The following is a 25,289-nucleotide window of genomic DNA, read 5'->3' as shown; positions in this document are numbered from 1 at the left end:
AACAACCACCACCACCGCCAACATCAACAAAATCGCCCTCCACCACCATCACCACCGCAACAACAGCACATTACTATCACCATCACCACCACCACCACCACCACCACCACTATCTCTACCATTTGCAACATGAAACCAAAAACTAAGCTTCTACGTGATCACTTGACTCGCTAAAAATAACAGCCAAATCTCTCTTCAAATGCATTCTGCAACCATCTATAGCATAAAAAAAAGAGGGTGGGGGAACATTGGAAAATATGGGGCCTGGATCCTCAGTATATAGGGGAAAAAATTACTGGGATATATTTATGACGGATCTGCGCGTTCAGGGCTGGCCGGGAGCGAAACAACAACCCTCGCATTTTAAGTTTGACTAATTGTTCGAGTAGAAAGCGTGGAAAATCAGCGATAATGAAGCGTGTGTGAGCGTGTGTGTGTGTGCTCGCGCGCCCGAGCGTGCGAATGTCTATGTGTGTAGATACACATATATGTATGTATGTATGTTTATATATATATTGTGTGCGTAGGCATGTGTATATGTATGTTTGTATCTATGTATGTGCGTATGTATGTATGCATCTATGTATCGCTGTGCGTATGTATGTATGTGTGTATGTATCCCTGTATGTGATTTTTGTGTAAATTAACTGTATGTGTGTGTGTGTGTGTGTGTGTGTACTATTTGTACATGAAGAGCTGTTTGTGTATGTGTGTGTGTGTGTGAGTGCATGTGTGAGTGCTTCTAATTATTTATGTGGGTGTACAATTTACTATAGTATGCGTATAATTGTATAGGGGGTGTGAGAGTTGTGCGTGTATGTGCACTGTATGTATACTTGTGTGTATGCGGATGTGTCTGTGCATGTGAGTGTGTGTGCGTGTGTGTGTGTGTGTGGATGCGTTGCTGTGTATGTGCGTGTGGTGCTGTCAATAAGTGTGAATGTATGTACCGCTGTGTGAATGAGTGTAAACATTGCCGTATGTGCTACTATATGTACATTCATGTGTGTGTGTGTGTGTGTGTGCATATGCTGTTAAATGTCCAACTTTATGTATGTGTATTATGTATGAACTGCTATGTGTATATATATATATATATATACCGCCGTATATTGCTGCTGCGTGAATGTGTATGGACGTAATGCGTGGTGTGCGTGTGTGTGTGTGTGTGTGTGTGTGTGTGCTGTATTAGACTGTCCTCTTAACTGTACAGGTAAAATACACCGGTCAACCTCCGGAGTGAGAGCCAGCCTTCTCCACCTCTACCATCACCACCTCCTTTTCCTCCCTACCTCTCGCTCTCCCTCCCTCCCTCCCTGTTACTTTTATCTCATATCTCTCTCTCTCTCTCTCTCTCACACACACACACACACACACACTCTATTACCCTCTCCTCACCCCCCACCTCTATCCGCTCTCTATATCTATCTATCTATCTCTGTTTCTTATCTCTCCCCGCACCTCAGGTTGTGCTTTATAAACAAGAATTCTTCTCTAACTTGTTCACTCCACAATTCCAATCTTACCCTAATCACTTCGCTACTCGTACATCTCTTTCCACTCCGTCCTGCAATAATTAAAAACTTATTAACAGTTTTTAAGAGGATAGAATCAACAAGACAAGACATTCGCTTACACAGCCGAAAGACAAGCACTTAACGCGCATAGTATATTACAGTATAGTAAATTATATTATAATATACAGTGAAGACAAACAGTATACATACATATACACATATTCTCTGAAAAACAAACTGTTTTATTTATATACGAACATATATGCATACACACTGACGGCAAACTGATTTAAAAAAAAAAAGCTATATACATACGTTCGGTGCAAAACTTACGATTTACACACGTTCGAAGAAAATTATAATATTCATACGTTCCGTCGGTGTATACAAACTATATACATAAGTTCCATCTGCGAAAGCAAACTATACAAATATGTACAACGTATGTGCATACTTTTAGTAGGTGAAAACAAATTATACTTTGTAAACTGTTTAAACATTCACTGAAAACGAACTCTGTAACTTTTTTCATTCTCCGCCTTTCTTCCTCTCTGAACTCTGCAAAAGCACACTCCTGTCTACACGTCCGGTAGAAACGATATAAAGGCGAACGTAACCTCAGCAGGTTCGTTATATTGTTGAAGCTTTTTCCAGTACGGCCCTATATATGTACAACACGACTGTATCACCCGCCAACCATCAGCGCGTGGTAGCTGGTGTTGACCACTCATCATCGCCAGCGCCCAATATCGCCTTTATCGCTAGCATTGTCAGCAGCAGCGCAGCCGCCGCACAGACCAGCATGGAACCGCTGGTCGAAAATTCACAGATTCAGTCTACCTTTCCCACACCACCCGATCTCACCACTCTCATTATTTTCCTGGGTACGCTCGGCCTGCTGTTAAGCGTGTGGAAACAGCGGCTGGAAGGTTTGCCTCCGGGACCGCCCCGCATACCGATTGTTGGTAGCACCGTGCTGTTCTCCAGCTCCGACCTGGCCGAGGTGCTGGCTCAGTTACGCAAACGTTACGGTGACATCTTCAGCCTGCACGTGGGCAACAAGATGCTCATCTTTCTAAACGGTTACAATAATTTCAAAGAGGCCTTTATCACCAACCCGGATCTTTTTACGAACAAGGCAAGCACTTTTATAACCGAGAAACTTGGCCAAGGAAAAGGTAAAATTTACAATTTCTTATCTTTTATTTATTACAACGAGTTAGAAGGTGACGAACTGGCAGAACCGTTTGCTCGACGAGTAAAATGCTTAGCGGTATTTCGTCCGTCTTTACTTTTCTGAATTCAAATTTCGCCGAAGTCGACTTTGCCTTTCATCCTTTCGGACTCGATAAATTAAGTACCGGTCAAGCACTGGGGTTCGATGTAATCGACTATCCCTCTCGCCTCAAATTCTAGGTCTTGTACCCTACTCAATATTTGACCCCTAATACTTGCTGGTCGAAGCACCAGTCAAAAACTGGAGCAATTTAATCGACCAACCACTTTGCCGAAATTTCTGCAAGTCTGTGCATGTGTCAAAAAATTGTCGGACAAAGACACGACAGTCTTCTGGCTCCTTACTTCTGAGTTCAATTCCCGCCCAGTTCGAATTCAGCTTTCGTTCTTCTAGAGTCGATAAGTGAAGAACTTGTAAATGGCAGTGCACATCTGTAGCGGAATTGTTAAAAAGTCGAATGTGATACCCTACGATATTTGTTCTCTTTTACATTTCTGAGTTCAAATCCTGCCGTGTAGTACATGAAGTGGGGAACGAGAGTAGTAGAAAGGTAGACTAAATCCGTCGTCCAGCTTAGACCACCACCTGGATCTCCCCCCCCCCCTATTATTCTTGGAGGTTCTGTTAAAGATTTGTAGGTATTGCACTTCCTGATTAAAGGATAAAAGTTCGAGCGACCATGTAGAGAGGATTCCCCCTTGGGTGTTGTCAGTAGCGTAATGCCGGTTGGGGTGGGGCACCGCAGAGGGGTGCCAAAACCCACGCTACGCCTCTGGCTGCTGCTGCTGCTGTTAATTTTTTATATTTGTGGTATTCGACGATTTTTTTTAAAAGTTTTATTTTTCCAAATCTCTCTATCTTTATCTCACTCTTTATTTCTATCTCTCTACCTCTATCTCTTTCTCCCTATCCCTCTTTTTCTCTATCTCTCTTATTTTCTCTCTTTCTCATTCTCTCTTCCTCGCTTTGTGTATATATATTCTATATTTAATATATATGTGTGTGTATGTATGTATATATATATATATATATATATATATATATATATATATATATATAATATTTCAACTTGTTTCAGTCATTTAATTGAGGCCATGCTGGGGCATCGCCTTGAAGTGTTTTATGTGAACAAATCGACCCCAGGATTTATTTTTTAAAAGCGTAGCGCTTATTCTTTCCTCCTCTTTTGCCGAACCGCTAAGTTACGGGGGCGTAAACACACCAACACCAGTTGTCAAGTGGTGCTGGAGGGACAAACGCGGGCACAAAGACACACACACACATACACACACAAACATATATATACAACGGGCTTTTTTCGGTTTCCGTCTACCAAATCCACTGACAAGGCTTTGCTCGGCTCGATGCTATAGTAGAAGACACTTGCCCCAAGTTGCCAAGCAATGGGACTGAACCTGGAACCATGTGGTTGGGAAGCAAGTTTCTTACCACACAGTCACACCTGCGCCTAGCCATCTAGCTAGCTATCTATCTGTCTATCTCTCTCAGTGCTGCATTGAGGTATAGACACATCACGCAGAATGTCCAGATAGCTCAGGGTACTAAGTGGCCCAGTACTAATCTCTGTATGCTGTAATTTAGTGTATATGTAGGGCCCCCAGTGCATTGCTTTGCTTTGGGGATCCTATATTACTGTCATGACAGCCGCTGTGTGTGCGTGCACGTTAGCTTGTTTACATCCTTCGTTCTCACTGTCATTCTGTTTTATATTTTTCTGTTCATTCAATCCAACATTTTATAATTGGTTGTATATCTCTCTGCTTCTACTACAGATACTCATTTGTATATTTTTTTCAATCCTTCCACTTGCATCTTTATCCATTCTCTCTCTCTCTCTCTCTTTCTCTCTCTCTCTCTCTCTCTCTCTCTCTCTCTCTCTCTCTCTCTCTCTCTCTCTCTCTTTCTCTCTCTCTCTCTCTCTCTCTCTCTCTCATTGTACATCTTTACTATCTAACCGATCGCTATTTAATTACCCATGCCTCTCGCTCTCTGCTCTTGGTATTCTCTGAGTTCACAAAATCCAATTGGCACAAAAAAATCTCTATGTGTATGTGTATATATGTGTTTGCGCGGTTTTTTTTTTTTTCTTTTTTTCTACAGGATATTTCTCTGCTGGTCTGTATATATATGTATTTGTCGTTCCTTAGGCATACCTCCACGAGTGTGTCCCACCCTACCCCACTCGAATTCGTTTCCTCATAACTTTTAGAAATGGATAGGAAATTTTCTACAAATTCACTTCAGATGGTGTGGATTCCGACTGTATCGGAATTTGTAGTGAAAGTTTTTTTTTTTTTAATTTTTTTTTTTCTGATGTGTGGGGAGAAGAGTTTCAGAAAATTCACGTGTTGGTTTTCTTTCTTCATAACTTTCAGAATAATGGGTATTTTTAAACGAAATTTTCTACAAATACTTTTCAGAATGTGTAGATTACGCTTATATCATAATTTGTGGAAAAAATGGTGGGCACATCCTAATACACATCACATTTTTTTTTTTTTCAAGTTACATTTTTATCGATATGTGATGCTTGTCAGTATGTGTGCAAGCTCCAATTTTATTTTTTTTTTTTTCATATTAAATTCACGTTTAATCATAATCTACACCATATGAAGGGTATTTGTAAAAAAATTTTTTTTCATATTAAAAAAAAAAAATTACCACTTTTTTTCTGAAAGTTATAGGGGAAAAAAAACCCAGCTCGTGTGAATTTTCCGGAACTCCTCTCCCCCACTCGCAGAATTTTTTTTTTTTTTTCACCACAGATTCCGATAAGATTGGAATCTAAACTATCTTGAAGCGTGCGTATTTGAAGAAAATTTCACTAAAAGATATCCATTTTCTGGAAGTCATGAGGAATCAAAGTCGGTGGTGGCAGGGCACTTATGTGTAGGTGTCAATTTATCTTCACCATACTTCATCCATCCATCTCTCTCTTTCTTCCTCTCTCTTTTCTGTTTGTTATCGTTTATTTATTCACATACAATTAGTCGTAATGCATAGGGGTTTTTATTTTTTATTTTTTTTTTTTCGAGGTAGGGATATCGGACAATTTTTTGGGAATACACGCTCTTCCCTTCGTCTTTAAAAACAGTAGGACGTAATTTTGCAGAATATTCGGCTGTTATTTCTAACAAGTGACGCGACCTCATAAAGATTCCACAGTTGGCTAATGTATCGCCATTTACACAGGATTAGATTAAGTCCAACTGATACCCTAAACACAGCCCAACAATTAAGACCCCGAACCGTCTTCCAAGATTGAAATTCCCGTTTTCTTCAGGTCAAACCCTACAACTAGATTAAATACAGCGTATAGGCTTGGCAGCATAGGGTCTCAAAAATTGATGACCTCCGCTCAAGTGTATACTTTTAATACTGTCACAGTCCCGTTTCGCAAGTGAAATAACCTCGGGCTTCTCTTCATCTGAATCTGGCACTGGATGTGGTCGTTAAAACCTGAGGTCACACTTGACCCAGCAGACCCATGTTCAAAAAAACCTTCTGGTCGTGATTTTCCTTTTGCTCGAACTAAAAGTACTATCTGGAGTACCATTATTTAATGCCTCCCTTTATTCCCCCTAGGCAATAAAATACGTGATATGAGGGTGACACTGGCTGCTATTTTCAGCTCAAATGACCGCTTAAAACTACTCTCTAGTTGGTTCTATGAGTCTCAACATATTTTACCAGCCTTAAAATTAAATGCTACAACCTGTTCATCTCGTTCTGGCATTTCTACCAATTCTGACATGCCAATATTTTTTATGCAAGATCTGCCTACGTAGTGTCTCTGATCCCACACAACAATCCTTACGTGATCCCTGGCTCCCTCGTCCCCCACTATGGTACTTAACGTGGTCCCTTTCCCTTTACCTCACGCAACAATATTTACGTGATTTTTGGCTTCCTCGCCACACATTAGTCTCCGTATGACCCAGACCTCCCACCATTCCTTACAATCCCAAATGTCTGCGACCCCTACACCTCAAGTTCTCCTACGGGTTCTGTGACCGTTACTCCACTCGCCTAATAACAACGCTTATTCCTCAGAGAGGAAATGAGGGGATTGATGATAGTTCTTGATCTTTCTTTCCTTGGGGCCACGATAGGATCTTTGGGACTCGTGACATACTGTGCATTTTAAGCATGTTAAAACCTGGTGGAGCCCTCCAGATCTGAACACCACTGGTTTCTTCTTAGATAGTTAGCAAGCAAGCAAGAATTGATTCAAGTATAGGACTAGTACTTTATTTATCGACTCCCGAAAGAATGTAAGATAAAGTTGATCTCGGCAGGATTTGAGCTAGGAGAACAGAGCCGAAACGAATGTGGCAAAGGATTCGATCCGACGCACTTGACAACTTTGCCAATTCGCCTCATTTGAAAATAAAACCAGGTGTGATGGTCAAGCTTAAAACTCCCGTTTATAAGCCCGATTAAACCTGATGACTTTCAGCTAAATAACAAAACAATTTGTGTTAATGTCGGTCTTCTGTATCTTAATCATTCCAGATTAATAATTCATTATCGCTGCTCATTTAAAACATGTGCTAAATAATTCTATTGGCTGGTGCTTTAGCCAATGGAATTGTCTGTTAGTAGTCTCTGCGACTTCATTCATTATCGACAGTTTGAAAAGATACGCAGACGAATTCTGCTGATTTTTTTTTTCTAGAAATAGCAGCTTAGTCTCCTCAAAAATCAAACGCTGTTGTCTTAAATAAGAGAGCATATTAGAACTTAAACGACGAATTGGCCATAACTGCAATACCTTTGATCTTAGGGTTAGCTCGTTCAGTTTTGACTCGTGGCCAAACAACATCAAGTGGCTTTCGGACGATCCATCAAGAAAACCTATTCGTGGATGTGCGATCTGCTGGGAATAGCAGTTGAACACTCTCAAACCACATTTTACCGTCTAGAAAAAAATGAGGAGGCCATGACGGTAATATCACTGATGTGGAGGTATGTCTATCATTGATCATTTCTGCTCGATTATTGCTGACCTGGGGTTATAAACAACTGGCTCATGTTCGATCCAACTACGTCACCTCTAAGATCTCTCTATTTACTTAAAATAACAGCTGAATTTCCCATATATCGACTTCTATCACCTTGAAAAGAAGGGCATGTTAGATATTGTAGTAGTCTTGAAGCCTATAGAAAAGTTGGATGGTGTAGTTGGAATGCATTTGATAATAAGCCTGTGCACAAGCAGGGTTGACTTGGGCAAACCCAAAGGTAAAACGTGGAAATTCTATATGGTTGTTCGGTCTGCTAGTAGTAGCTGTCAAATCATGCTCACATTTTAAAAAGGAAGGGCATATAAACCCTAGATACTGTGCAAAGGAAAAAAACAAAAAGGTGGTCTGAATGTTGCCTTCGATTACAAGTTTCCTGGACCAGAAGATGACCTACGGTTAAACAACAATACTGATGGAAGTACAAGCTATTTTGATTGACAGGACAAAAAGAAATCGACGGGATGGTCACGTCTTAAATGTTTTCTAAGATCAAATCCGACCACGAGCTAATAAACAACAGTTTATAGAAGAACCAGCAAGCTGTTTTGTTTTTTTAATATCAGCCTGGCTGAGGCGGCGAACTAGCAGAATCGTTAGCACGCCAGGAAAAAAGCTTAGAGGCTTTTCGTCCGTCTTTATGTTCCGAGGTCAACTTTGCCTTTCATCCTTTCGGGGTCCTGTTGAGCACTGTGTTCAATGTAATCGACATACCCCTTCCCTCGAACTTGCTGGCCTTGTGTAACAATTTGAAACCAATGTCAGCCTGGCTTGTGGACTTCGGTTGTGAATGCAGCGAAATATAAGGCCGAGTACTTTAGTGTTAGCGCAGGCTACCTTTGTGTAAATAAGTGTACGTTACTATAAGTACTTCTTTGTGTAGTGCAGTATATTTTTAGTATAAGGCCAATGTACTTTAATGCATGTAGGTTGAACTATGTAAAACGTTTGAGAAAGAAACCTGTTTCTTGCAATAAATACATATTAAGTAACATTTTTTCATGGACCCTTGAAATACTACTGTGGATTCTTAATTTACTATTTTGCTTGCGTTCAACCACCAGGGGTCACTTGGACTCCGGTTGAGAAACACTGCTTTAAAGCAATGTACTTTAGTCTATAGCAGCATGCTTTATAGTGTAGTAATTCAGTGTACTCTAGTATATGATGGTAATCTTTAGTAGATGCCAGTGTACTTAAAACGCAAGAGAATATTGTAACTGTATTGTCCTTGATCGGATCAGATCGATCAAATGAATCTATGATCATTCTGGGTTTTGAGGAGGTATTTTTTGTTTTGTTTTGCCTCGTACGTATTGCCTTTAGGCTTACGGTATACGTTGTGACCCTGCATTTCTTTTACAGGTGTTCGGGTATGATCGCTCATTTTAAAGCAAAGTCGAGCGACTACGTACAAAAGCTCCCACGTCGGCTCTTGTATTAGTACGGAGTCGTATAGTGTGATATAATGTAGTTAAACTAGTGTATTGTGGTGAAGTGTTGTATATAATATAGTGTACTGTGGTGAAGTGTTGTATATAATATAGTGTACTGTGGTGAAGTGTTGTATATAATATAGTGTACTGTGGTGAAGTGTTGTATATAATATAGTGTACTGTAGCGAGTTGTCATATGGAGGGGGCAGAGCTACCTGCTATGTACCTGTTAAGTCAACTGTCACCATATCCGGGAATATACTGTGACGCAAGGAAACAAGAAGTTCTTTGACAATTTTTAAATTTGGGTCAGCGTTTTTTTTTTTTTTTGACACGTGTTTGTTCTTGTTACTGGTGTCGCTGGTATTTTTGTTGTTGCTGTTTAGCCCCTGGTCAGCCATTAAGTGCATATGATTTATGATCTTCCCGCTATGACTGTCCTATTCGTGTATCAGGTACTACATTATCTTAAGCATCCGTTTATATTTGTTGAAGTTATTTAGCCAATGTCAACTCCGATCGAGTAGCATTCCAGCCGAGACCATTCCGTCTTTTCTTTTTATGTACAAGTAACAGAGGGTAACGTTAATCAGCGTGTCCTATTTCATCATGCAGTACGGTATGATTTGGTGGAGGCGCAATGGTCCAGTGGTTAAGGCAGTGGACTCGCGGTCATAGGATCGCGGTTTCGATTCCCAGACCGGGCGTTGAGTGTTTATTGGGCGTAAACACCTAAGGCTCCACGTGTCTCCGGCAGGGGATGGTGGCGAACTCTGCTGTACTCTTTCATCACAACTTTCACTCTTTCTTCCTGTTTCTGTTGTACCTGTAATTCAAAGGGCCAGCCTTGTCACACTGTGTCACGCTGAATATCCCGAGAACTACGTTAAGGGTACACGTGTCTGTGGAGTACTCAGCCACTTGCACGTTAATTTCACGAGCAGGCTATTCCGACGGAGTGCCAATAATGGTATGATTTGACTGCTGTTTCTAGTATAACGAGCGACCACATAAGGCTTCCTCGCTATTGCAGTCGCAGTTTCTGTTCTTGTTTAACGTTTGGACAACTATGATAGAGTAGACTTCTGACGAAAGACGTTCCATCCACGACCACACCATCTTTATTTCGAAAATTTACATTGTCTTGTCATTTTAGGCATACCGACACAAGTGCGCCCTCCCCCCCGCCCCGCCAACTTTTTCTCAGAACTCCCAGAAAATGGATACCTTTTAATGAAATTTCCTAAATACGCATGAGGTAGTATAGATTCCGATTTTATGGGAATTTGTTGTGAAAATATTTTCCATGGGGGTGAGGAAGAGCTTCAGAAAATTCACACGAGCCAGCTTTGTTTCCTCATAACTTTCAGAAAAATGTTTAATTTTTTAATGAAATTTTCTACAAATACCTTTGAAATTGGGTAGATTACGATCATATCGGAATTTAATGACACACATCACATATATCTACAAAGTGAAACTTGAAATTTCGAAAAAATTGATGTGTCAATATGTATGTGTACAAGTCTACCAGTTTCCTTTTTCTTGTTAAATAATCGTGATGTACACACTCTGAAAGGTTTTCTTTTACTTGTTTGTCATTTGACTGCGGTCATGCTGTAGCACCGCCTTAAAGGTTTATTAGTCGAAGAAATCGACCCCCCCCCCCAAGACTTATTATTTGTAAGCCTCGTACTTATTCTATCGGCTTTTGCCGAACCGCTAGGTTAAACCACACCAACATAGGTTGTCAAGCGATGGCGGGAAGTGGGGAACACGCACATACATAAATACACACATGACTGGCTTCTTTCAGTTTCCGCCTACCAAATCCACTCACAAGACTTTGGTCGGCACGAAGCTATTGTAGAAGACACTTGACCAAGATGCCACGCATTGGGACTGAGCCCGGAACCATGTGGTTGACAAGCAAGCTTCTTACCACACAACTACGCTTACACCTAAGTATTTATAGAAGATTTCATTAAAAATATACCAACTTTTCTGAAAGTTATGAGGAAACAAGGCCGATGCGTGTGAGTTTTCTGAAACTCTTTTCTCCCCACCCCTCAGAATACATTTTTAACAAATTCCGATATAATCGAAATTTACATCATCTTGCGTTTTCTAGAAAATTTCATTTAAAAATATCCATTTTTCTAGAATTTATAAGGAAACAAAGTCGGGCGGTAGGGTGCGCTTCTGTGGATATGCTATCTTTTATTTATTTATTTATTTATTTTACAAGTCAATGTAATTTGGGAAATTTTGGCTGTTACTTTTTGCAGCTCGAGTGACAAGGGGAATGGGTTCGTGATTGATTCGACTTTCGGAAATAGAAGCAACTAAGAAAGAACTTCTCGAGGTCGTCCGGCCGACTAGAAACAGTAGTTAAATCCGGCCTCAAAACACACCTTATCGTCGAAAAAAAAAAAAAAGAGCAAATATACATGGTGATCCACCATACGGAATATCTGCAACAAAACTGGCTACAGCTTGTTGGTCTGCTCGTCGAAGGCGCTGACCAGGGCGTAACGACAACAACAACTATTACTGCTACTACTATAGGTATAACCACTGCAACCACCACTATCACAACCTTCACTTTACCACTACCACTACTACAATCACTTCTAGTACAAGCACTAACATTACAACGCGCGCGCGTGTGCGGGTGGTTGTATATATAAAAGTAACGTACAAGTGGTTGAGGAGGAGTGGTGAAAAGGGCCAATGAGGTTAACAGGATTTGATTGTATTATGAACAACAAAACAATGACTATAATTAAGGGCAATTTACTAATGATTTCCTGAAAATTGTGGTAGTGGTGGGGGTTTCTTGTGTGTGTGTGTGTGTGTGTGTCTGTGTATGTGTGCGCGCGCGGATGTGTATTTTACATGTGCGGGTAAGCGCTGACATGATTAAATGACTGCGGTTAAGTGGTTAGCAAGTTCACATCTCGAAAACAAGTGGTTTTAGGTTCGATCATCCCATTGCAGTGCGACACCTTAGGCAAGTGTCTTCAACTATGACCTTGGGTCGATTAATGCCTCGATAATGAATTTGACAGATGAAAACTGTATGGAAACCTCTCACACGCATATATATATATATATATATATATATATATATATATACACACACACACACAAACGCATATATATGCGTGCGTATATGTGTGTGTATGTTCGCATTTACATGTGTTTCACGTCTGTATATGTATACGTGTCTGTATGTGTGTGCATGCACGTGTGTATGCATGTTTGTGTGTATGTGTGTATGTATGTATAGATAGATAGATAGGTGAGTATATATAATATACGTGTATGAGTAAATATCTAGGCACGGGTGTTTTCTATGTATGCGTATATGTAGGTGTGAAACAGTCGCCATATATTTTTTATTAGACCATTAACAAAATTGCATCTTCGTAGTTGCACTTCAGAAATAGCAACCAAAGTCTCCCTCCAAACTTGCATTTTACACGTCTTGTAAAAAGAACATAATGGAGGATGTCGGTAGTTGGTGATACTGCGTGTTGTGGGGGATGGAGAGGGAGTTATTAAGAAAATTGTAGTTGTGGCAATCGTCATGGTATGGATGTGGGCGGGAAGTGGTAACTGTGCTGCTGGAGTTGTGTGGTAGTGGTGGGGGATATAAGAGGGGTGTAGTGAAGGTATTCGTTCTTTTAGCTGTAGACGAGTAGAATATGTTTTGAGGGAGATTTGGATGCCATTTATAGAAACTGGTGCGGATATTGTATATTGAAAATATATGCAGTCTTTAAATACGCACACGCACGCACGCACGCGCACATACCCGTAAATTAGTCGATCGGCAAAACAGACCGATAGAATAATTGATTACCAGGCTTTAAAAAAATAATACTGGGGCGATTCATTCAACTAAAGTTCAAGGCGGTGCCCCAGCATGGCTGCAGTCTAATGACTGAAACATACAAGGTAACGATATCAAAACCAGAACTAATTGTGAAACATTCCCCATCGAAACTTTTACCAACTGCAAACACAAAAGATTAAGTTTTACGAAAGATTATTGAGTTCAAATTTTGCACAAAAAGAAAAAAAATTGATTACATGACTCCGGTGCTTAACTGGTACTTATATCGATTCCGAAAAGATGAAAAGCAAAGTCGTCCCTGGCAGCATTTGAACTTGGAATAAGCATTTTCCCCCAACGCAAAAGCGACTCTGCCAGCTCGCCATTTTATGGATGTCTAAAATTTATTGATTTCAAATTTTGGCACAATTTTGGCCAACAGTTTCGGGCGAGTAGATTGGTCGAATACATTGACGCTAGTGCTCAACTGGTACTTGGTCCATTGAACCTGAAAATAAGAAAGACAGTCGATCTTGGCGGCATTTTAACTCAGAACGTAAAAACGGACAAAACGCCGCTAAGCGACGTGATAATGATTCTGCTAGCTTACCGCTTTATCTACTTCAAAAATTATTGGTAGTTAGTCATATTAGTAAATAGCAAAAAATACCGTTTCCTAACAAAGAAAGTGATCGGCGAATTTAATAGTACACACTCTATAAATAAAATACACTAAGAGTAAGTGGGACAATAAAAATATGCAAAACTTTTCCAAGGTTAGAAATGTAACGCTTCTACGTCTAAATTCTTGCGAAGAAAGTTGATTTCTTTGCTAGAGACCAGCTCCTTTCTTTATTTGAAAGTACCGAAATAAATTAGAGAAGAAAAACACTGATATACACACACAAATCTAATTCACATGTATGTGTGTTTGTTGATAGATATTAATGTATGTATGTATGTATGTATGTATGCATGTACATATGTATGTTGTGTGTGTGTATATATATATGTATGTATGAGAAAATTCCCCGGCCTTGTTTTTTCATATTATAAATATATATATATAATATATATTTATTATATATTTATCTGGTGTCGCTCATGTGTTAATATATATATACATATGTATATTTATTATGATTTGTTTATTTGTTTTATTATCTATTTATCTGTTTTAATAGCATAAATATATATATCTTTAGAGATGTTGTTGTTGTATATTGTCTGTATTTTTTGTGTATTAAGCGACAACAGTTCCACTATCACGATATAAGAAGTCCAAAAAAGATTGTTCAAAAAAAGATTGTGAAAGGGGGAGGGGGAGCGCAAATGGGTGTGGTGGACGAGTGAAACTGTGAATGTGTGGTTTATTTTATATATTTATTTATTTGTTAAAATGCTTTGCGTGTGCGAGTTTATGGAAAAGCCAAATAAAAAATAACCGTATGATTTAAACAGTTTGCGTTGGTAACCCGACGGTACCGGGTTCGATCCCACAGCGCGGCATCTAAACAGCCGCTTCAATTCTCGTTTCAAATATAACCACACGCACTCCACACACACACACACACACACACACACACACACACACACACACACACACACACACACACACACACACACACACACACACACACACACGCGCGCGCGAACTCCACACATACACACACACACGCGCGAACTCCACACAGAGAAACGCACGAACTCTACACACACACACACACGCGAGCTCCATACAGACGCACACACACACACACGCGAGCTCCACACACACACACACACACACACACGAACTCTACACACACACACACACACACGCACACGCATACACACACGTGAACTCGACACGCATACGCGAACTCGGCACACACACACACACACACGCGCGCGCGCGCGAGCGAACTCGACACACACACACACACACACACACACACGCACGCACGCACGCACGCACGCACACGCACGCACGCACGCACGCACACGCACGCACGCACGCACGCACGCACGCACGCACGCACGCACGCACGCACGCACGCACGCACGCGCGCGAGCGAACTCGACACACACACACTACGCTCATTGGACTTGAATGATGTAAACCTCAAAAAAAAAAATTTTACTTGTTTCAGTAACTGGACTGTGGACATGCTGGTGAACAAATCTAACTTTTATTTTGGTATTTATTCTATCGATCGCTTCTGTTGGACCACTAAGTTACGGGGGCGTAAACAAACCAACACTAGTTGCCAAGTGGGTTTGGGAAGAGCAAACAGTAGCTCACACACACACACGCACGCACACACATGTATATATACATGTACAAACGTATGTTTTATACGAAAGTATCGTTTGAGTACTCTTCCAAATTCCTGTCCATTTTGTCTGTATATGCATGAATATCTTGTTTGATGGTGATATGTTATTGGTGTAGATGAAGTGTAAAAATACTTGTTTATAGGCATGCATACATAAGAATAAGACCCTCCCCCTCGGTCAAGAATGACCATGGGATTGCACCTAGAAAGTTACCCTCCACAAGTCCGGGCAAAGTTGTTCATGGAAGACCAGCAGTCGCCCGTGCATATCAGCCTCCTCTCTCCACGCCATTATATGTACATAGGGTAAGAGGGTAAAGACCATCCTCGGTCATGAATGACCATAGGATTACACTTAGAAAAATACAGCTTGGTACTAGTGTGTGTGTGTGTGTGTGTGTGTGCGCGCGTGTGTGCGCGTGTGCGTGCTTGTGCGTGCTTGTGCGTGTATCACTTCTCTGTCTTGTCAATGAGGGAGAATGTTTGTTGGTTTTAAAGACAAACCCCAATCCCGTCTGCCTTGTCTTAAAATTTCAATCAACTGATCTTTTGGGAGTTATCTCCCTTGCTTGCTGTCTTCAGATGTTAAACAGCACTATAAATATTTTGTCTTCTGATCGCTTGAAGTAGGAGGTTGAACTTAGAATGCGAAGTACTGCTACATAAACGTCAACCGACCCTGTTAAGTGCTCTAAACAATCCAAGAAACGCATAATCCTGACCTGATACTTCATTTATCGATTTCGAAATTAAGAAAGGCAAAGTTGACATCAACAGGATTTGAACACAAATGTGCAGAGACCGGAACAAATACTACAGGGCATTTTGTCCAAAGTGCTAATTCGATGTCCCACAGGTTAAACGCATTCATTATTCCTCGATGTCACTACATACCATTCATTTAAGTTGTCCAGTGACAAAAATGTTTACAAAGGGCGTAGGCGCAGCTGTGTGGTAAGAAGCTTGCTTCCCAACCACATGGTTTCCGATTCAGTCCCACTGCGTGGCACCTTGGGCAAGTGTCTTTTACTATAGCCTTGGGCCGACCAAAGCCTTGTGAGTGGATTTGGTAGACGAAAACTGAAAGAAGTCCGTCGGATATATATATATATATATATATATATATATATATGTATGTATGTATGTATGTATGTATGTATGTATGTATATGTATATAAAATGTATGTATGTGTGTCTGTGTTTACGTCCTCGTGACTTAGGGGTTCGGCAGAAGAGACCGATACAATAAGCCCTAGGGTCGATTTCTTCGACTAGGACCCTTTAAGGCAGTGCTCCAGCATGGCTACAGTCAAATGACTGAAACAAGTAAGAGAATAAAAGAATATCGTCGTTGTGATGACCGTGACGATGGTAATTATTGTAGTGACCCTAATAGTGCATTGCTGTTGCTGTGGTTGATTTCTTTTACCGTCTGAAGAAAGGGACAGTCTCCGTGGCCATTTGCATATCCTCCAAGTCCGTCGATACTGATGCCGTTAATATTCCGTTTAAACTATTGCAAGTCAACGCCTGCAGGAAAGACATAAGAAGGGAGGCAATGAAGTTCCGGAGCTGGGACAGCATTCTGATGGATCGAGTTGGACAACATTCTGATGGATCGAGTTGGACAACATTCTGATGGATCGAGTTGGACAACATTCTGATCGATCGAGTTGGACAACATTCTGATCGATCGAGTTGGACAACATTCTGATGGATCGAGTTGGACAACATTCTGATGGATCGAGTTGGACAACATTCTGATGGATCGAGTTGGACAACATTCTGATGGATCGAGTTGGACAACATTCTGATGGATCGAGTTGGACAGCATTCTGATGGATCGAGTTGGACAGCATTCTGATGGATCGAGTTGGACAGCATTCTGATGGATCGAGTTGGACAGCATTCTGATGGATCGAGTTGGACAGCATTCTGATGGATCGAGTTGGACAGCATTCTGATGGATCGAGTTGGACAGCATTCTGATGGATCGAGTTGGACAGCATTCTGATGGATCGAGTGGGACAGCATTCTGATGGATCGAGTGGGACAGCATTCTGATGGATCGAGTGGGACAGCATTCTGATGGATCGAGTGGGACAGCATTCTGATGGATCGAGTGGGACAGCATTCTGATGGATCGAGTGGGACAGCATTCTGATGGATCGAGTGGGACAGCATTCTGATGGATCGAGTGGGACAGCATTCTGATGGATCGAGTGGGACAGCATTCTGATGGATCGAGTGGGACAGCACTCTGATGGATCGAGTGGGACAGCACTCTGATGGATCGAGTGGGACAGCACTCTGATGGATCGAGTGGGACAGCACTCTGATGGATCGAGTGGGACAGCACTCTGATGGATCGAGTGGGACAGCACTCTGATGGATCGAGTGGGACAGCACTCTGATGGATCGAGTGGGACAGCACTCTGATGGATCGAGTGGGACAGCACTCTGATGGATCGAGTGGGACAGCACTCTGATGGATCGAGTGGGACAGCACTCTGATGGATCGAGTGGGACAGCACTCTGATGGATCGAGTGGGACAGCACTCTGATGGATCGAGTGGGACAGCACTCTGATGGATCGAGTGGGACAGCACTCTGATGGATCGAGTGGGACAGCACTCTGATGGATCGAGTGGGACAGCACTCTGATGGATCGAGTGGGACAGCACTCTGATGGATCGAGTGGGACAGCACTCTGATGGATCGAGTGGGACAGCACTCTGATGGATCGAGTGGGACAGCACTCTGATGGATCGAGTGGGACAGCACTCTGATGGATCGAGTGGGACAGCACTCTGATGGATCGAGTGGGACAGCACTCTGATGGATCGAGTGGGACAGCACTCTGATGGATCGAGTGGGACAGCACTCTGATGGATCGAGTGGGACAGCACTCTGATGGATCGAGTGGGACAGCACTCTGATGGATCGAGTGGGACAGCACTCTGATGGATCGAGTGGGACAGCACTCTGATGGATCGAGTGGGACAGCACTCTGATGGATCGAGTGGGACAGCACTCTGATGGATCTAGTGGGACAGCACTCTGATGGATCTAGTGGGACAGCACTCTGATGGATCTAGTGGGACAATACTCTGATGGATCTAGTGGGACAATACTCTGATGGATCTAGTGGGGTAACACTCTAATGGATCTCTGATCGATCTAGTGGGGCAACACTCTGATGGATCTAGTGGGGCAACACTCTGATGGATCTAGTGGGGCATCACTCTGATGGATCTAGTGGGGCATCACTCTGATGGATCTAGTGGGGCATCACTCTGATGGATCTAGTAGGGCAACACTCTAATCGATCTAGTGGGGTAACACTCTAATGGATCTCTGATCGATCTAGTGGGGTAACACTCTAATGGATCTCTGATCGATCTAGTGGGGTAACACTCTAATGGATCTCTGATCGATCTAGTGGGGTAACACTCTAATGGATCTCTGATCGATCTAGTGGGGTAACACTCTAATGGATCTCTGATCGATCTAGTGGGGTAACACTCTAATCGATCTCTGATCGATCTAGTGGGGTAACACTCTAATGGATCTCTGATCGATCTAGTGGGGTAACACTCTAATGGATCTCTGATCGATCTAGTGGGGTAACACTCTAATCGATGTCTGATCGATCTAGTGGGGTAACACTCTAATCGATCTCTGATCGATCTAGTGGGGTAACACTCTAATCGATCTCTGATCGATCTAGTGGGGTAACACTCTAATCGATCTCTGATCGATCTAGTGGGGTAACACTCTAATCGATCTAGTGGGGCAACACTCTGATCGATCTGCTGGGAAGAAGGACTGGGCACAGTAATTAGTATGTGGGCAGCGCACATGTTGCAGCCGCCGTTGTGAACGTCGCGTACATGTTGCAGCGGCCGTTGTGAACGTCGCGTACATGTTGCAGCGGCCGTTGTGAACGTCGCGTACATGTTGTGACTGTTATTGTACTGTCTGGTGTGGCGGTGGTTGTAGTATAATGCTGTTTACTGAGATCTTGCTGAAATTTACTATATACATACTTAGATTTTTACAAGTGTACATACATATACATATGTACATAAGTTTGTATGTACATACATCTTTTCCATGTATGTACTACACGTTTTAATGCTACCCTTTCAATTGAGGGTAATGATGATGCGGTATCTAGGTGAAAGCAATGTATAAGGTGGGGCTGTCAGGCAAAAGTAGGGTGAGCGGAGAAAATAGTGAGTTGGGGTAGGTAGATACAAGACAGACCTCTATATTTACATATATTCTTACCTCTATCGTTAATTGCTAGCCCATCTCCATGTCGGATATCTGGGTAGAACTGGGCGGGGAAGTACAGCTTTGTAGCGAGACGGAGACAAGCGGAGGGTGTTGTGGGCAGCAAGACGGTACAGTGATGGACGAGGGGAAGACAGCAGGGTGGGGGAGGTAAAAGCCATGTGTGTGTATATACTCATAGATGTGTATATGTTTGTGTGTGTGCGTGTAAGCAAGCATGGGTATAACTTATGTTTGCGTGTATGTATTTATGAGTGTATTTACGTGTATGCGTGCATCTGTGAGTATGTGTGAGTGTGAATGCATGCCTTTGTGAGTATTAGAATGCGTGTGTGTTCATGCATTTTTTAATGCGTGTGTGTTCAGAAACTGCATATGGATGTTTTGTGTGTACATACTTTAAACTCAGACAAACGCAGTCACCGTCTCTACCATCGGCGCCTCTGTTTCCCTTACGCTGTCTCTTTGCTCTCTTTCTCCTCCCCCACCCCAACAAATTTCACACACACACACACACACACACACACACACACACACACACACACACACACACACACACACACACACACACACACACACACACACACATATATACGGAGACAAGAAAATAGGGGTTACTTGGGTACGTTGTTTAAGCAACAACGACACGTTCGATCGAACCAGCGACGACGAACTGTGTGAAACCCCTTAACTGGTGCCTTCTTGTCTCCCCCCCCCCACACTCTCGGTTCTCTCTCTTTTGTTTTATTGTTTTATATTCTGTGACAACAACAATAACGAAGATGAAGGCGACGCTGTCTCGTTTTTTTTTCTCTCCTCCCTCATACCGCACCTCTTATACAACAATAACAAGAACCCTAATAGTTATGTATGTTTGTGTATATGTGTGGAGATATATATATATATATATATATATATATACATATATATAACGCACGCGCATATGAACGTGTGCCAGCATTGCCCTCCACTTGGTTATGTCTGTGTAGGAGTCTACGTATGTGTACACACACACACACACACACACACACACACACACACACACACACACACACACACACACACACAATACACAGATGGAAGGGATCGAGGTGTTCAATTATATACATACTTATACGTACACAGCACCTTTTAGCCATTACCACAATCACACATACACACTAACCTCACTCCCTGTTCTGTATATAGATCATTCTAAATAGAAGTCATTTACCCCCCCCACACACACACACACACGTGCGTATGCAGGTATAGGCAACATGGCTGTGTGGTTAAGAAGCTCACTCTGTAAACCACTCGGTTTTGGTTTCAGTCCCACTATTCGGCAGCTTGGGCAAGAGCTTTCTGTTATATATAACCCTGGATATTGACCAATAGTTTGTGAATCAATTTGTTAGACGAAAACTGACGAAGCTTGTCGTGTATATATCTGTTCGTGTGTGTCTTTGTGTTGTATGTTCCCCACCACCACCACCACTTGACAACCGGGGTTGGTGTGTTTATGTCCCCATAACTTAGCGGTCCTGCAAAAGGATTGATAGAATAAATAACCAAACTTACAAGAAAGAACTAGGATCGATTTGCTCGACTAGAAACCCGTAAAGGCGGTGCCTCAACATGGCCTCAAATCATCAGACTGAAACAAGTAAAAGATAAAGACGGATTAATTAATTAGCATCAAGCCACACCACACTTCATGCCGTAGTTACAACCACAAATAACACGCACACCGCAACATCAAGCAAATAACTCTTATCAAGCATTTTTTTAAATAAATAGTCATGCAAACCAGGAACATGAAAGAAAAATACACATTTCTAGCCTGAACCCGGTTTTGATCCCGTCTAAAAGTTAATACAGAAAATATCAAATCTTAACCGTCTAGCATTCACATTACCCTATCAAATGTATTGCTTATTTATTCATTGTTTTGAATTAATCTGGCATATCTCATAGCTTTGAGATTTCAATGATGCGATTGTTTATTTTTAGAATGACATTGTTGGGTAGGTGTAAGAGGCTGGATATTTTGACCGGATATGGCTGCCTTTAAATACTAAGCGATTAAATAACTCACGATGTGTTAAAAATCAGTTATTCCTAAATCACCTACAACTCGAAAGAATCCCCACATCTACAACTGCTCATATCAACACTAGTCAAATTGCTCGTATCTGAGAAGCTGGACAAAATATTGATTTCAAATTTTGACTGAAAGCCAGCAATTTCGGGGAGGAGCTAAGTCGATTAGATCGACCGCAGTGCTCAACTGGTAATTATATTATCGACCCTGAAAGGGATGAAAGGCAAAGTCGGCCCCAGCGGTATTTGAACTCGGAACGTAAAGACGTATATGAAATAATCCTTTCTACTAAAAGCGCAAGGCCTGAAATTTAGGGGAAAAGAGATTAATCGATTAAATTGACCTCTGTATCACTGGTACTTAATTTATCGACGTCGAATGGATGAAAGGCAAATTCGGCCTCGGCGGAATTTGAACTCGGAACGTAACGGCAGACGAAATACCGCTAAGCATTTCGCCCGGCGTGCTAACGATTCTGCCAGCTCGCCGCCTTGTGTATATGAAATAACCTACTATAAATAAGATGTCAAATGTTTTGGTGAGTGACTTTTGCCCCACCCTGCATACCTATACGAGACGACCTTATACCCACAAAATAAAGGTCTACATCATGCGTAGATAACAACATACTCGCATCCTCCCCATGTTTCTCCAGAGACTGCTATATATAAATACTTCAACCCTACATAAGTCACCTAGAAACTTATCCGTCACTTAAATAACGCCCTCAAATACAATAGCACCAGAAAATATCAAACACAATCAGCTATCACACTCCAATACACGCAGTAAAATAAGTAAAACGACGCACTAGTACACTTAGAACCATGACAGATGCCTCATTTGCCCAAACAGAAACACAGCAACATTGGAGTACCGACGTTAGGCTCATAGGTGACGGCGCGTTGCTTAGTAGTTGGGATATTCGGCTCACGATTGTAAGGTCGTGGGTTCGATTCCCAGCGGCGCGTTCTGATCTTGAGCAAGACACTTTATTTCGTGTTGCTCCAGTCCACTTAGCTGGCAAAAATGGGTCGTATCTGTATTTCGAAAGACCAGCCTTGTCACATCCTGTGTCATGCTGAATCTCCCTGAGAACTACGTTAAGGGTACGTGTGTCTGTGGAGTTCTCAGCCACTTGTACGTTAACTTCACGAGCAGACTGTTCCGTCGATCGGATCAACTAGAGCACTCGTCGTCGTAACTGACGGAGTACCAATACCAAGTTTATAGAAGACCGTACCAATTCTACTTAGCTCCCGAATCTCTCTACAACAGACCACGATGAACTACGAACAACATAAAAATGGTGTATTGCACAACACAACAGGTTGTTCACCAACCACCTGATAAAACAAAAACACAAAAACAGTCCTCCTCTTGGATACACGGAGAGCATAGTTTATTGTTGCTGCGTGCTTCAGATCACGCAGTCCATGTTTCGCTACATGAGAAATCACATCCACACACGCAGACATAAATACATGTGTGTGTAGGAAAGAGAACCCCCTTTAGTCGCGAATGACCATGGGGCTGCACCTAGAAAGTTCCCCTCCGAAGTACAAGTCCGAGCAATGGAAGACCAGTAGTTGCCTATGCATACCAGCCACCCCTCTCTACATGGTCTCTGATGGTCTCCAAGCGAAAGGCAAAGGCCGATACAGCTTGGCAATCAGTAACGTCGCAACTCATTGCTACAGCTGAGTGAACTGGAGCAACGTGAAATAATGCGTCTTGCTCAAGAACAAACACAACACACAGCCCGGTCAGAGAATCGAACTCGCTACCTCATGATTGTGTGCCCGACGCTGTAACTACTGAGCCATGCGCCTTAATACACACAAACACACACACACACACGGTTAGAGACGTTATCAATAAGCTCACTATAATCACAAACAAAACCAAACATTTAAGTGATCATAAATCTAAACCACTGGTTCTCAATCGGGGTTCATATGACCCTTGGGGGCCACATAAGATTTTGCTGTTAAAATTTATGTGCAAATTAATTGGTTATACATCTGCAATACACAAAATATATTTTTTTATACTATTCCTAATAATATTCAATTATAAAAATATAATGGAACTTTTTTAAGCATCAAATGTCTCATTTGGGTCCAGTAGAATAAAATAGGAATCAAAGGTATTTCATAGGTATAAAAAAAAAAAGGGTTGACAACCACTGATCTACAGATCAAAATTCAAATTCTGGTGGTATAATGTCTAATTTAGCGATTAGTAGCGCCCATTTGAGGGCATTGTGAGTTCAAAAGGGAAAAGTATGAGGAAGTGCCTAAGTGTATGGAAGTGTTTTTGCTGTTTTCTAGAAATGAAATATTTAAACGTCAATTTTAAACATTTTTTCCCCCAAAAAATCTTCGTTGAATTTAAAATATGAACAGTGTGTACATTGACATGAGCGAGGTGTCAGAGTTCAGTATAATTTTGTTTTGTGTCCTGGGCGTCTTTTGTAATTTTTATTAAAATTTAACAGGCGTAACAAGCCCAAGTCCACCCGTATATCTAGAATGGGACACACGCACCTACAAATAGGTTATTGTACATATCCGGTTTATTTATTTTTATATATATATATATATATATATATATATATATATATATATATATATAGCGCACACGTATTATATATAGCACAAACGTAAATATACGGGTTTGTTGTGTATGTGTGCACGTACGTATATATAAATGTATGCATATACGTATAGCAAGTCCACGTGCGCGGGTTGATATATATAGCACAAATACATACAATTTGTAATAAATAGCGCAAAAACACGCGCACACGCACACCGTACTGACACGCGAGTCGTTATATTTAAGGTATGTAAATACAGTGGGTATAACTAGGTGCAAAAATATAGAACTAGGACGTTTGTCTGAGCGTTCAGAAGTGGAATTAGTGTGTCTGAGTAAAGAGAGAATCGAAGTACAGGTGATGCATTAGGAGTTCAAATACCACATCAGTTGTTGTTTAACCACAAGCCAGCTTTTATGCGACAGGTCAATGATCAGAGGTCTCAGCTATGACTATACAGCCTCTTTAACTCGACTAAATTGTCGAATGCTTTTTTCTTTTTCTTACCTTTTTTAACATTTTAAGCGATTGCAAACTGTGTGCGCGCGCTCGTGTAATGGTGCGCGTATAATCTATGTATGTGTTTGTTCATGTGAGTGCGCAGGTGTGTGTATATATATATATATATAAATATATATATATATAAAGTACCTCGCTGTCAGAAATCGGTGCCATCTCATTGTCTATTTTAGAATTTTATCAGAGAGAGAGAGAGAGAGAGAGAGAGATCTTCTCAGTCATTTAAACCTTCGTTTCTTTCAAACTTACCTTGGCAACGCCGAGCTAAGAAAGGCACATGACTCCTTAAAAACAAACAAAAAAATACCCTACAAACTGACATGACGTTCAATTGGGGGTTGGGGTATGATTAGGTAGGAAGAAAGAGTAGAACTCTGGAATTCGGTGGCGGA

General features: G+C 41.5%; 1 protein-coding gene and 1 long non-coding RNA gene across 2 annotated transcripts in view; one reads left to right on the top strand and one right to left on the bottom strand.

Annotated features, from left to right (window-relative positions):
- Positions 1–25,289, bottom strand: part of LOC128250819 (uncharacterized) — a 482,529-nt gene that overhangs the window by 412,928 nt on the left and 44,312 nt on the right. The gene's annotated exons all lie outside the window — the stretch shown is intronic.
- LOC106882576 (cytochrome P450 2J5) overlaps positions 1,481–25,289 on the top strand; it is a 44,127-nt gene continuing 20,318 nt past the window's right edge. Inside the window, exon 1 of the mRNA XM_089341345.1 lies at positions 1,481–2,695. Within this exon, the coding sequence (XP_089197471.1) occupies positions 2,185–2,695 (511 nt within the window). The 5' untranslated portion in view covers positions 1,481–2,184. The remainder of the gene's footprint in view (positions 2,696–25,289) is intronic.

The sequence above is a fragment of the Octopus bimaculoides genome, chromosome 24, assembly GCF_046866305.1.
Source record: "Octopus bimaculoides isolate indiv1 chromosome 24, ASM4686630v1, whole genome shotgun sequence".
Classification (NCBI taxonomy): domain Eukaryota; kingdom Metazoa; phylum Mollusca; class Cephalopoda; order Octopoda; family Octopodidae; genus Octopus; species Octopus bimaculoides.
The sequence above is the reverse complement of the archived record's forward strand: the minus strand, read 5'-3'. Positions and strand labels throughout refer to the sequence as shown.